Here is a 13,662-nt window from a genome sequence, read left to right as displayed (position 1 = left end):
ATGTAATTAACTTTGTTAATGAAATACAAGTTTGAAAAAAATCTTTGTTATACTTTTTAGGTCACACTTTATTTTACAGTGCCCTTGTTACAGTGTAATTATACATTTAAGAACTGTGTAATAATAATTAACTACATGTACATACTAGAGGTTAAGGGTTAGGATTATAGGGTGTGGCATAGGGGTAGTTACATGTAATTTTGCATAATGTATATTAAATACTATAAATACATGTAACGTTTAACGTGTAACAAGGGCAGTAGAAGTAGCTCGACACACACACATCCATCCAGGATGGAGCAAGGCATGGCGACCGCGCCAGTTTCAGAATCGGAAGATGTATAATGTTTCTATAGCATTTTAAAGTGGAAAACTGTGTATTTCTCCAAAATGCTACAGTAAAAAAATCCATATGGCGTGCATATATTGCGGGGTGGCCCTAACTGAAACCCGCCATCCGTTTATTTTACTTATTACAAATAATTTTTCTAATGTCCATTATAGTGGAGAAATCGTTATCCAAAATGCTTTCAAAAACCATACTGTACCTATTTAGTACCTGTTCAAATCCAGTGGTACCGTATTAAAACCATGGTTTGCCTATATTAATCAATACACACAAAAATGTTTAGTACACTTTTACCACAAACAAAAGCTTGGTCAATTTTCGTAAGACTGCAGATTATAGACAAACAACTTAGCTGCATAAACCGTTTTATTTGCAGGACAAAGGTTTAAAAGGCATTATAATAATAAATAATTAAAAGTTATTGACAGAGACATTGTTTCACAATATACAGCAATAATAATGCAAACATTCTTAGAAAAAGCCTCAATTACAACAAAATCAAGATATTCTAAACGTAAGAGAAGAAATACGTCATTGACAAGAGACACGGAACCATTTAAATAAAGATGTGAAAGCTGCGTTCCTGCAATTTACCGTAAAACATTCAATACCCGCGCATTCCAATGTAAACGGCGGCTGGCTTGACCCGCAGTGATTAATTGCCCATGGCCTTATTTGTCCAAGTTAATGTCTCTTAAAGATTCAAACAGTAATGGGTACACGTTTTTATGTATTCTGTTCAAAACCAAAAATTAAAACACAGTCTGCACCGAAGACTTCAAGGCCAAATTTAAGGAAACACATACAGGTGAGTTACTTGGCCCTACATTTGTTCTTTTTGTTGTTTTAATAATTCACATAGTCTTCATTTTGTATACTTGAGATAAATTTGAGCTTAACTTGCGTAGGCTAGTCCGTAGTTTACAACATAAAACAAAACTGAAATTATAACTGTATTGTTTTCTTAAAATATTTTTTATTAACAATAATTCAGTTATACTTAATATACAATGACACTACAAAATCAAAGTAGTTTCAACGTAGCTTGCTACTTTTTTTATAGTAGCTTGTAGTGTAGCTAACTACTTTTTCAAATGGCTATGCTTTGTATTTGTAGTTAGAATCTCCGTTTGACAGTATTGCTATTTTAAAAACAGTGTTGGGGAAGCTACTTTGAAACTGTAGTTAGATAAGCTACAAGCTACTCATCAATAACAGAAGTTAAGATACAGTTTAGCTAGCAACTTAAATGTAGGTTTAAATGTAAAGTTCATCTATTTGCACAGCAGAATAATTCATTTCCAAAAATGTATGCATGTATGTATGTATGCATGCTATCGGTCACAGAAGCACTGTGGCTAGCCAATGCGCAATCTAATAATCAGCACAATTGATTATCCCTATTGTGCTGATATACGGTGGCAAGTATGTCCCAGAGTGCCACCCAGTGGACAAATACATAACAGAAGCCAAAAATGGATTGAATGAGTGCACTCAATAATGTCCACTATGAATTCGGACACCACTAAACATGGATGTCCCCTCAGTCAAGCCGACAGCCAATGCAATGTCATTTGCATCATTTTCACGTGCTGCGAAGACTACCTACCTGCTTTTTCCGCTTGCCAATTAACTTTGGTTGTTTTAAACCCAGATTATGCTTTAATGAAATGACAGAGCAAAATGAAACATGGTATATCCACAAGTATGCCTTCTGCATTCACGTCAAACACCAGATCGGAAAATTAAACATTTCCAATAAATTTACATGAAACCAGTACACGCATTGTTTAACTGACATTGTAATGCCACCGGCACAATTGTGGTACTTTTCAAAAATAAAAAGCAATACTCCATCTATTATAACTTCTCAAGCGGTACCTTATCCAAACGGTCTGGTTTTAGCACGGAACGCTTAGCGGGTGACACAATCCCGTTTCCAGTAATTTCTACGGGCAACAAAACCAGCGGCAGGAGTCGAGAGGTTTCGAGAAGCGAGCTGCTCTCACGGGTATTAGAAACGTTTCGCCGCATTCTCCATTAATTTCAGTTGAATATCTGTTTTAACTCCGATTCAACATGGCGAAGTGGGGAGAAGGAGACCCTCGCTGGATCGTGGAGGAGAGAGCGGATGCTACAAATGTCAACAACTGGCATTGGTGAGTCTCCGCCGGTGTTCTGTCGACTTACACCGGTGTCTCTCTCATACACACTCACTCAAGCCATCTTGATGCTAACATGCTAAAGCACATTCAGAACGTAGCTGTCCCGTGTCAATCGACCACATTTAAAAGCTCATACCGGTGGAACATTAAGGCTAATGAAACAGTTTGATGTAAAAAGGGTTCGTATTTTTATTTAATCTTAAATTCGGCTGTCTATCTTGTGAGCAGCTAGCGTCGTCGCAAGTTGATCATGCCATGCTGCTTTTACCTGCATGGTTCATGAAATGGCTTTCATCTCGACCTGCTCCATTGTCTCTCTATATGATTTGGTCAAGTTTGAAATGTTATAATAAACTTGTCTTATGTTGTTACTAGAGTTGTCATGTTTCTGGAATATTCGCTAAACGTTACGTGTTCTGCGTTGGAAATTAGGGCTTCCAGCCCGGATGGGCATTTAATTAATTAAAAAAGTCGATTAGTGCTACTTTCATTTGTAGTCTTTGTGTGTATTCCAGACAAATCTTGAAGGCTCTGGGATTTGGCATTAACTTTTTTTTATCTTTAAATAAGTGCCATTGTGAATTAACACGTTAGAGCTGTATATTTTTGGTGAGGAACATGTCCACGCTCAAGTCAAACTTGAGAATAAGATCATATCAACGATTAAAACCCTTGGTCATAGAAATTATTATAGTGAATAGAAATCTTCCTAATTGTGCTCTTATAAATTATGTGATATTCCTAGTCAACTACTTTACAGTCAATCTTTGGATGTTTTGAAAACATTGAACAACTATGTCACAACCAATAATTGTAAGGGTTGTTTCTTTAGGGATGACATGTATCATAATTAATTTAAGCCTAAAGGAAAGTATTATTATTAATGGATGTTTGTTATATTGTTAGGACGGAGAGGGATGCTACAAACTGGTCATCAGAGAAGCTGAAGGAACTTCTTATGGGGCTGCAGGTGGAGAGTGAAGAAGGCATGTGTGAGATCACAGAGGTCAGCAAGGCGGAGGGAGAGGCATCTATTAACAACCGGAAAGGGAAACTAATTTTCTTCTATGAATGGAATCTAATGGCCACCTGGACAGGTATGAAACTGATATCAAGTTTGCTTAAAATGTGTCTTTACTACAAGGAATAAACAGACAAGAGTCTTATAGTATCTCATAGAGGAAATGTCTGTTTTGAGACTGGTCCTTTACTGTATGATGCATGCCATGAGACACTTAAAAGTGTTTTTTATTTCTGGAAGGGGGTGAAACCAGAGGTGAGAGAGGGCGTGTGCAAAAGCTTATATCTGTTGCCATATATATATATATATATATTTTTTTTTTTTTAAGTATTTTTGGTGCAGTTTATATTTTCAGTAAATGTTAATTTACATATATTAACAATGATAAAATACAATCCCATTTTTTTTCATTTTCATGTGATATCATTAGATGATACCGTTTTTATCCACATTTTTCATGACTTACACTATGATAAAATAAACGTGGTTGGAATGGTTGCATATTAAATACATATTTTCTATGTATTTTACATTAACTTGAATATTAATGTATATTCATGTCTTTTGGTTCCCCATCTGTACAGGGACATCAAAGTCAGGAATCAAATACAAGGGGAATATAGAAGTTCCAAACCTTTCAGATGAAAATGACATGGATGATCTTGATGTAAGTTATTGTTGTAGTTGAACTAATTTTATGTATGTAATAAATCGGTATTACCAGGCTTAAAGTTTATTTATTTTGAAAGAGGACTACAAATAGTTTTTAATATATATATATATATATATATATATAGGAAGAAAGTCGATTAGAGCTACTTTCATTTGTAGTCTTTGTGTGTATTCCAGACAAATCTTGAAGGCTCTGCAGTTTGGGAGCAACTTTTTTTATCTTTAAATAAGTTTCATTGTCAATTTACACATTAAATAGACACATTGAAGCTGTATATTTTTTGTGAGAAACATGTCCACGGTCATGTCAAACTTCAGAATAGCCGATATGTTAAAATTGTTACTTCCAGTTCAGAAAAGATTGTGTCAACGATTAAAACCCTCGGTCATAGGAATTATTATATTAATTTTATGTATTTATACAGCGGTTTTACCAGGCTAAAAGTTTATTTATTTTGATAGAGGACTACAATTAGTTTTTTATATATACCCACACACACACAGTGTTGGAAATCATTATTTGATCCCCTGCTGATTTTGTAAGTTTGCCTGCTTACACAGAAATGGAGGGAGACATATTTCCATATCGTACAAATTAAGAATTATTTTTTCTATGGGGCAGCGGATTGCATAATTTCCATGTTTGTTATTGAATGTGACTGGTTAACTAGCCATGCTGAGTATTTCACATGGGTAAGTAGTGTTGGTATTTGTTGCAGTTTTACTATTTTTTTTTTTTTTGGATTGCACACAGATCAGCGTGAGTCTTTGTAAAGATGAGCCTGAGACAACGTTGCTCTCTCTGATGAGGAGGGAGGGAGCTGATAAAGTTCGTTCAGCACTCGCCAGCTACGTGGACTTCCTCAAAACAGGTCAGCAACACCAATCGGACAGCACTCTTCATCATCATCATCGAGTGGTGTTTAATAGCAGTGCTTTTACTGCGTTGACTGTGTGGGGATGTGGATTGTCATGATCTATTCTGATCCGTTTCAGAGTTCACACAGGGCATGATTCTGCCTACAGCCAATGGTGTGACAAATCAGCAGAACGCCCAGGCACAAGTTAAGTCGAACAAAACTCAGGTGAGTCCTAATATTTTAAATGCAGGTACATTATTGTTTTATACACAGTGGAAAGTTATCATGCCATCACCTTACTGAAGGGCTGCCCTTAAAAAAACTCTTCTCATCACAACATAAAAAATTATTACGAAGAACACATGCACATCGAAAAAGGCTTATCAATTGTGTGTAATTTTTTGTTTTAGATCAGCTCATCAACTGCTGCTGCTCCTCCTCCTCCCAGGACTGGGGTGAAGATCCCCACTTGCAAGTTTTCACTAAAGGACACTTTCCTCACCTCGCCGGATGAGCTTTACAGGGTCTTTTTAAACCAAGACGTAAGTTTTTTTTTTTTTTTTTTCTTTCCAGTTTAACATGGCAGTCTGCAGTGGTTACAGCTGGCAGACCATTAGCAGAAGAGCATCTTCTCTAACTACAGTGGGACTCGCTGTGCACAGGAACAGATTATAATGTGCCCTGGGCACGGATGTTTCAAAGGCCCCCTGGCATCACATATTTTACGAGAATAGTGTCGCACCTATGCCCAAATACAGAGGACTTGGGAGTGGTTCACACAGAACGCATCTTTGCATGTAAAATCACATGACACATTGCTCTTGAACGGTTTAAAAAAGCGCAGTGCAAGCCACAAGGGTCTAGTGGCACTCTTTTGATAACAGAAACTGGCATATGCCAAGTTGCTATTGTAAACAAAAGCTTAAAACACTTGTCCCTCCTTCGGGGTCTTCTGCTAGAACTGACATTGATGAGCTGCGCTGTGTAAAATTTTAAATGATTTCTATTTGACACAGCATATTAAAACCCTGGTGCTTATGTGAAAGATGCTGCAAACGGCGCAAGATGCAGGCATAACAGTTAAACATCCATCTTGAGCGTGTTTACATAGAAAAACAGTACAGCAGAATTGAAAGACGTCTTCTGTTTCGTAATTTCCTTAGAGAAAACTCTTCCATATCGTAATCCAAATCCAGCTGTCTCATAAGACTGCATATAATAGCCATTTAGAACAGAGAACTGAGATGTCTTTGACACATTTCTGGGGTTTTAAACTCAATTTGTTATTTTGCCTTAATACTTCACAACTTCAAAATAACCCCTTTATTCCACAGTATTCAGCGCTTCTTTATTGAGAAAATAAATGAAAAATGTACACACATTAAATTTGACAGGGCCCCCTGCTGGTCTAGTCCCCTGGGCATGTGCCCGTTAGGCCCATGCGTTAATCCGTCCCTGCCTGTGCCCTTCAGTGTTTAAGAGAGCTAGATCTTGTCTCATATTGATTGCATTGTTTTAATTGTTTAAACTTGGTAGTTAAACAGACTTAATGTTAAGACATCTAAATAACAGCCTGTGTAATAATAGGGTCTGGTAAATGTGTGGATGACTCTTAAAGTGTAAAACAGCTAATGCCAAATTAAAGCAGTAAAACAGTAATAAACTAAAAAAACGAACTAAAAACTAACTTTTGAAAACTAATCTTTAATGTAACTGAACAGTTAATCAGCAAAACCCGATAACTTCATTTTTACATAATTTTCTACTATGCATACCAAGTAATATCTGCAGTTGGCTTGTTACGAGTAATAATTACTTATTACTATTGTGTCGGTGCTAACCAACACAATAAAACAATAATAACATGATTTTCTGATTAAAAAAAGAATCTTTGAAGAGTGTTTAGTTTGATCACATTTATAAAAGATAGATATACCTGTACGATTATTTCTGGTAAAATGAGACCTTCTGGGAGTGTGCGGGGGGGGAACTAACTTACGAGCACACAATACATCATCGCTATAAGTTTGTGTTGTTTACATTATTCACGTATATGCTGATTGCCAACAAAACACAGACAAATGACTTAGATATACATTTCATGTCCGGCATCTTTTAGTTTCAATCATCTATCAGTCTATCTATCAGTTTCAAACGATCTGCAAATTCAGCGTTATATCCACCGTTTATATAACATCCATTGCATTTCTCGATACAATACATACTTACTGTGGATATCAAAATATCCTCAAATAAATTGCCTGAAAAAAGATCATATCTTTTATACAGTATATTCAGTATATCCAATTGTGCTAAATTGATTCAATATTAATTCATTTTCAAAAAACATATTGTCCACAGTCCAGACCGCCGTTTGGAAGAAAATATAAAGACCTCTTGGAACTTTAAAAACCCCTGTACTACTTCATACGTCCCACTCATTTTTTTTACAAGTTAAGACAGCTTGTTTTTTGGTATTTCCTGTAAAATGTATGATGGTATTATTGAGAAGTGTGTAATGTGCGTTACAGATGTTACAGGCTTTCACACGCAGTAGTGCTGTGGTTGAGCCAGGGAAAGGTGGGAAATTCCGCCTGTTGGACGGACATGTGAACGGAGAGTTCCAGGAGCTGGTAAGACTTCACAATCATTACTAACGTCTGCATTTACATACACTCCTGATCGAAGAGTCCCTTACTCTTTCTTTCTTATTAGTAGACGTATCAGACAATTGGATTAACACAAAGCTTTGTATTTTACCATCTTCAGTTTAAAGAATCTTGCCTAAACTCTGTGCTCATATTGGCAGTTTTCCTAATTTTTTGTTCATCCATTTCATAGACATATTTTTATAAAATGTTAGTTTTGTAGTTAAAAAAGTGAACATTGTATTTTTGTCAACAGAACTAATATTGAAATATGCCTTCAATTAAAAAGGTTTTCAAAGGTTTTTTAAAAGGTATCAGTTTGGAAACATATAGGTCAAGTGAACCTAAGCCTTTGACAAGTGGTGTAAAGCACATGTATGGCAGAAGCTACCCTATGAGGGCTTACCTAAAATTGCATTTAAGTGAATGTTTTTTAAAACTAATTTTGAATTCTGAAACAATGTGCTCTGGCTTTGACAGGTACCGGACCAGAAGATAGTAATGAAATGGAGGTTTAACTCATGGCCTTGCGGTAAGAGTCAAAACCAGTCCAACATTGTTATTACTGAACATTATTGTCATTATTGTCACTTATCAGAAATGGTCCTCGCTGCAGAACACAAGGTACAGGGGGCGAGGTTGGATCCAGATCCAACTCCTCTCACTTTATATACTTGGCTGCAATTTGGAGAGTTAATTTGCAACCCGTGGTCGCTACTGTTTGCTTGTATCAATGTTATCATAATTTAGTGTACGGCTGTAAGGAATGATCACAGTTTAATATATGTTGACCCAAACCCTCATCCTAAATGTAATTAAATACTTTAATACAAGCACCCAAACCCTTACCATAGATCTAATAAAATTTGTTATTAAAAATGTGTTAATAAATAAAGTTTATCTTCAGCAAGTTTGTTTTTCCGTCAAAATAACTTTAGTTACCACTCAATGCGGAAATGGTAGAGCAACAAAACGTGTATGAAGTGTGTTGTGGCAAAATTGCTGCAGAAGTCTGTCGACCAATCAAAACGTAGTGGGAGGAGACTGGATCTGGATCAAACCTTGCCCCCTGGATCTCGCATTCTGCAGTGAAGAGCTACTGACTTAGCTGATTTACAAAATGATAAGTTTGATCATATCTGGTATATTTGCTTTGGTCATGAGACTCACCATCATGATGTGAATGAGCAATAATGGCACCATATTTCACATGCATATGTGTACATTTCTAAAATCGGAACAATGCAACACACTTCCAAAAATGTATGCATATATATCATAAAGAAAAAATGATGAGCTTTTTCTTTTTTTACACTGATTGAAACATATTGCTTGCTTTGTTGCTCATGTGCTGTCTGTCCTCATTTCAGAGCACTATGCGACGGTGACATTGACATTTACAGACAAGGCTAACGAGACCGAGTTAAAGATTGAGTGTCGGGGGGTTCCTGAGAGCGAAGAGGAAAGAACACGAGACGGTTGGCAGAGGTATTACTGTCATGCCATTAAACAGACTTTTGGCTATGGCGCACGACTCTGCTGAGCCCAGGATGTAGCCGGCACTGTTTTTGACTCAACTTTTTTCGGTTTTGTTTGTTTTATTGGTTTTATTTTCAATTATTTTGGACCACCTTCACTTGAGATGATTTGAGTGCAACTGAACAGCAGATATCACATTGCTCCATTATCAACATGTTCCTATCTGATTTTGATGTTTACAGTCATTAAAGAAAAGACATTGAGAAACCAGAACTGAAAGAGATTAATATAGATGGGAGAAACTTTAGTCATGAAATATCTGTGTATGTGTAAAATATAATTCATATTTTAGCATGGTATCTCTCTGATGGCAGTCTTTTCCTGTTCTGTTAAGGTTCAGGGTTGAATAATGCCTTTTATGCACTGGGTGGTTTTTGATAAGTTTTTTCCTCAAAATGACTAGAAATTGGATTTCATGAAGACGGTTCGGAAAAGAAACAATTAAGAGAAATTTCAGACCACTTAAGTTCCTAATAGTATGAAAGAAGGAAATTGACATTGTGGCTTTTGTTCATGTAAATGTATTGTCATCAGGTTATAAAAATAGTATTATGAATATGTCCTTTTTATCCATAGCAATTTATATTCATCAAAAGAATGCAAGATTCCGAAAGCCTGTTTCTTTTGTGTCAAACATATTATATTAAAATCTGTGTAAAATGCACAACTAGATATTTTTAGATTCTGCTTTTCTAATTGCTGGAGGCTTCCTTTGTATTTCTGCAAGTACTGTATTTCAATCTTAATAGGGCTTTGTGCTAAAATATTGAAATGCTAAACTCTAAAGTGGAAGTACAAAAATGGTCACTCAGTATTGGAATAAAATGATGAAAAATATCCTGCCCCAAATAATGATTCAGCAAAATGTTTGTAGCCTATTGGTTTTATTTATTTTCTTGTATATCATCATCACAATTTGTGACCAGACAAAGAGCATCACTTAAGAATAAAAAGCCTTTGAAACATCTATTTTATTCAGCCATAATTTTGAATTAGCCTGATTCTCTTATTTCCGTTGTATTTTGTCTCATGTTTATTTGTGGAGTTGGGTTAGGAGTAGAAATACATAACTACACAAAATTGTGTAATATCAACATCATCTTAAAATATATTTTACAGAACATTTACTATAAAATACAATTGACATTTTGGTTACAGTATGCTGCTTAACCTCCTAAACCATCAGAATAAGCCACTGACCTGTTTTAAGACCATTAGAAAGACAATAATATACATATTTATCTATTCTCTATATTATTATTTAATTCATTGCTCAAAATAATGTAAGATTGTAAACACTAGACCGTTCAAACTACAGTTTTAATTATGAATCCAACTGAAAGAAAATTACTGGAGCTGCTAACTACCAAATTGTCTCTATTATATAATAAACAAATTTACTTTTCTCCTTAACTCAATTTAAAACTTATTTACTCAGTGACAGTTCCTATGAAAACAATGTCATCCATAAATTCAATCTAACAAAACAGCAAATCAAATGAACAAATTAAAAAAAATACTATATATTTATGTCAGATGCTAAGAATTAACATCATTCCCAAAAAAGATGTTGGGTCTTCATAAATAATACTGCAGTTTTCTGTATGAGAGACTGGTGGATCTAGTGTTACTAGAAGAATAAGAATACAGTGAAAAATTAAAATTAGCTGAAAACTGAACATGATACACATTCTACACATGATTTTTGGGGGGAACAAGGAAAGAACGCTATACACTTCCACATCTGTGGGGCTTAAAAGCATCGTTTAACCACCAAGTTTTCCTGTCTTCCCATTAGATTTTTTTATATAACTTGCGTCTGTGAAACACAAAAGACGATATTTTGATAAATGTCTGGGTAATTTTGTATATTCTATTGAAATCAATGAGGGGCAATGTTGTTTGGTTACCAACATTATTCAAAATATCTGTTTTTCGTTCTTCAGAACGAAGAAATTCTTACAGGTTTGAAATGACATAAGGTTGGGTAAAATGATAGAAGAATTTTCAGTTTTGTCTATACTTCTATCCCTTTAATTTCACAAGGCCTGGTTGTCTATATTTAGTCCTGCAAAAATATCTCACCTTTTCGAAAGGCCTGTCATGGTGAATGAGTTTCCAAACAGATGAAAAGCTCAGATTCCTAAAAAAAGAAAGAAATAATGTACCATTAGAATATATACAAATGATTTATCACATAATTGCAGACTCGGTCACCTACACTGGATGAATCACTTTTGATGACCAGATCATTGGTGGATTTCTGGGGTGACTCCTCCCTCTCAGGTGACCTGGCTTTTATCGACACACTTTGCCAACGTTTCCTAAAAAATATTTTGTCACTTAATAAGAGCATTTAAGGATTTAATTAACTTGTAATAATGCTTAATATGAAAAATACACGTTCACTTTATTTAAGAAACACTATTATCTGGGGCTAAATAAACAGGATCAAGTGTGTACACTACCTGTGTGACTGCCATTTGCCCTTAGTTTTGCACTCCGATGTTGATGCGGTAGAGGTCTGATCTGCCAGATCTTTCAGAAAGTCAAACAACTTCTCTGAATGAATACACTGTTTCCTAAAAAGATTGTACAATGAATCAACACAGAAACAGATTATACAAGACTAATGAAAGAGAAGACAGGTGAGTGCATGCCTGTTGAGAATCTCACATGTGACTGATGGACATCACTCTGCTCTTCCTCGACTGGGTCATTTTACTGGTCATGGTGAGAAGAGACTTGAGGAAGATTTCTAAAGCTTTAGCTGAATGTACCGTTATGGAACACAGCCTGATGAAATGTAGACTTAAAAGAGTGAATATCAGAACAGTGCCCTAAAATCTAAATAAACAGAAATGATATTTAGGAACAATAAATAAAAACTTTTTCATATCAATCAGCTATAATATGCTTCCGTAGCTGTACATGAAAGGCTTGGTGCAAGACTATGTAAAGCAATAAGTTTTGTGTGGATGTTGAGGGGTGAAATACTCTTGAAAGATATACAGACTTCGCCCAACAGATCAGTTTTAATAGGATACATATGATGACCGGTACAGCTGTAGCGATCCGTCCAACCTCTGTATCTTTTTGCATAATTTTCTTGATGCGTCCCTGGTCAAGAGTTAAACAAAACGGGTGAATTGAGACGTTCACAGTCGCTCTCTGAGCTCCAGAGTTTCAGGCTTCACAAAGCTTGCAAAACATCCAAATACAGAAATACTCACGGGTGGAAAGCGAACATTATATTTTCTCTTCTGTCCGGGCATTTTGAACGGTATATGCGTATTCGGCTTACATTTTGAATCATTTTACGGCTTGAAGTGCAGGTCGAGGTCGCCATTTGTTTACCTTTCACAGGAAGTATTGAACGAGAATGAATGGGAGAAATAATGAAAGGGAGGGGCGAACTTCAGGGAGGCCACGCCCCCTGTCACATGCAGCATGAGACTTGTAAACAGTGCCCTGTGAGACAAGATCATAGATATTTAAGATCTCGTAGAGATATCGTAATGCACCGATAGCAGGGTTCGTTCTAGAATAGTTTTATTGCAAAAGCCATTTTTGTTTGTTTAATATTTTAATAGTTTTATTAGTTTTTCAGTTTTAGTGTAACCACTAGGTGGCAGAACAGCTAATGATTTAAAATAGCAGTCAAAAAAATATTTATAGTATAGTGTAGTGTAGCTTAATGTAGTACATTGTTATAATTTTGATTCAAAATAAAAGTACGCTTTGTACAGGTCTGCGTCTTTATAAACGCTCTGTTTATTTTATAATTTTGTAAAAAAGACGATTACAGTAAATGCCATGTGTTCTGACTCATGCATTTCCTAAGGAGGGCAGTCAAATATCATTATACATTTAAAATGTGATTTCATCTTTTTGACTTGACTTTTTTTTCCAAAACTATAAAAACTAAGATTTTCCAAGATTGTTGACATTAAGAACAATAGTTTTCTCGTTGTTGTAAGAGGTCAAATTTTCGTATCTATACTTCTGCAGGATTATTTTTATCCTTCACATGACAACACTAGTCATGCCCAGTGACAACTCTTGTACCATAGTCATCTACATACAGAAATAACCACTAACCGCTTTTGGGGTGTTGTTAGCAGTGTTGGGTAAGTTACTCTGTAAAAGTAATTAATTACTAGTTACTCATTACATATTCAATAGTGTAATTAGATTACTGTCCAAATTACTCTGTCCAAAAAGTATTTAGTTACTCATTGCTAATTACTTTCTATATCCTACATCGACCTTGATTAGTTAAGTGATTAAAGAATAGACATGAAACGGCTTATTGAATTCATTCAAATAAATAATATTATTAACTGACCAAAGTATTACAAATGTTGTCAGATTTTAAAGTAAGACTTTGAATTTTTATGTCAATTAC

General features: G+C 35.4%; 2 protein-coding genes across 4 annotated transcripts; one reads left to right on the top strand and one right to left on the bottom strand.

The window, feature by feature from the left end:
• Positions 1 to 2,257: 2,257 nt before the first annotated feature.
• Positions 2,258 to 10,221, top strand: ahsa1b (AHA1, activator of heat shock protein ATPase homolog 1b). Its single transcript, XM_056768693.1, has 9 exons — positions 2,258 to 2,508; positions 3,421 to 3,611; positions 4,120 to 4,202; positions 4,962 to 5,079; positions 5,204 to 5,292; positions 5,478 to 5,609; positions 7,599 to 7,700; positions 8,196 to 8,247; positions 9,086 to 10,221. The coding sequence occupies exons 1-9, from the start codon at positions 2,429 to 2,431 to the stop codon at positions 9,256 to 9,258; spliced, it is 1,020 nt and encodes a 339-aa protein (XP_056624671.1). The 5' UTR covers positions 2,258 to 2,428; the 3' UTR covers positions 9,259 to 10,221.
• A 135-nt stretch (positions 10,222 to 10,356) lies between these two features.
• Positions 10,357 to 12,621, bottom strand: LOC130437338 (dr1-associated corepressor). 3 transcript variants are annotated; one of them, XM_056768697.1, is made up of 7 exons: positions 12,488 to 12,621; positions 12,302 to 12,374; positions 11,931 to 12,024; positions 11,723 to 11,836; positions 11,476 to 11,578; positions 11,340 to 11,397; positions 10,357 to 11,073 (listed from the first exon to the last, which is right to left on the bottom strand). In XM_056768697.1, exons 1-6 carry the CDS (start codon positions 12,527 to 12,529, stop codon positions 11,356 to 11,358), a joined length of 468 nt encoding a protein of 155 aa, XP_056624675.1. In that variant the 5' UTR covers positions 12,530 to 12,621; the 3' UTR covers positions 10,357 to 11,073; positions 11,340 to 11,355. The 3 variants fall into 3 exon arrangements, with proteins under 3 accessions (XP_056624675.1, XP_056624674.1, XP_056624673.1); XM_056768696.1 differs by having other exon boundaries at positions 10,357 to 10,884; XM_056768695.1 differs by having other exon boundaries at positions 10,357 to 11,397.
• Positions 12,622 to 13,662: the final 1,041 nt, after the last annotated feature.

The sequence above is a fragment of the Triplophysa dalaica genome, chromosome 15, assembly GCF_015846415.1.
Source record: "Triplophysa dalaica isolate WHDGS20190420 chromosome 15, ASM1584641v1, whole genome shotgun sequence".
NCBI lineage: Eukaryota > Metazoa > Chordata > Actinopteri > Cypriniformes > Nemacheilidae > Triplophysa > Triplophysa dalaica.
Note: the sequence above shows the minus strand (reverse complement) of the source record. Positions and strands in the feature narration are given on the sequence as shown.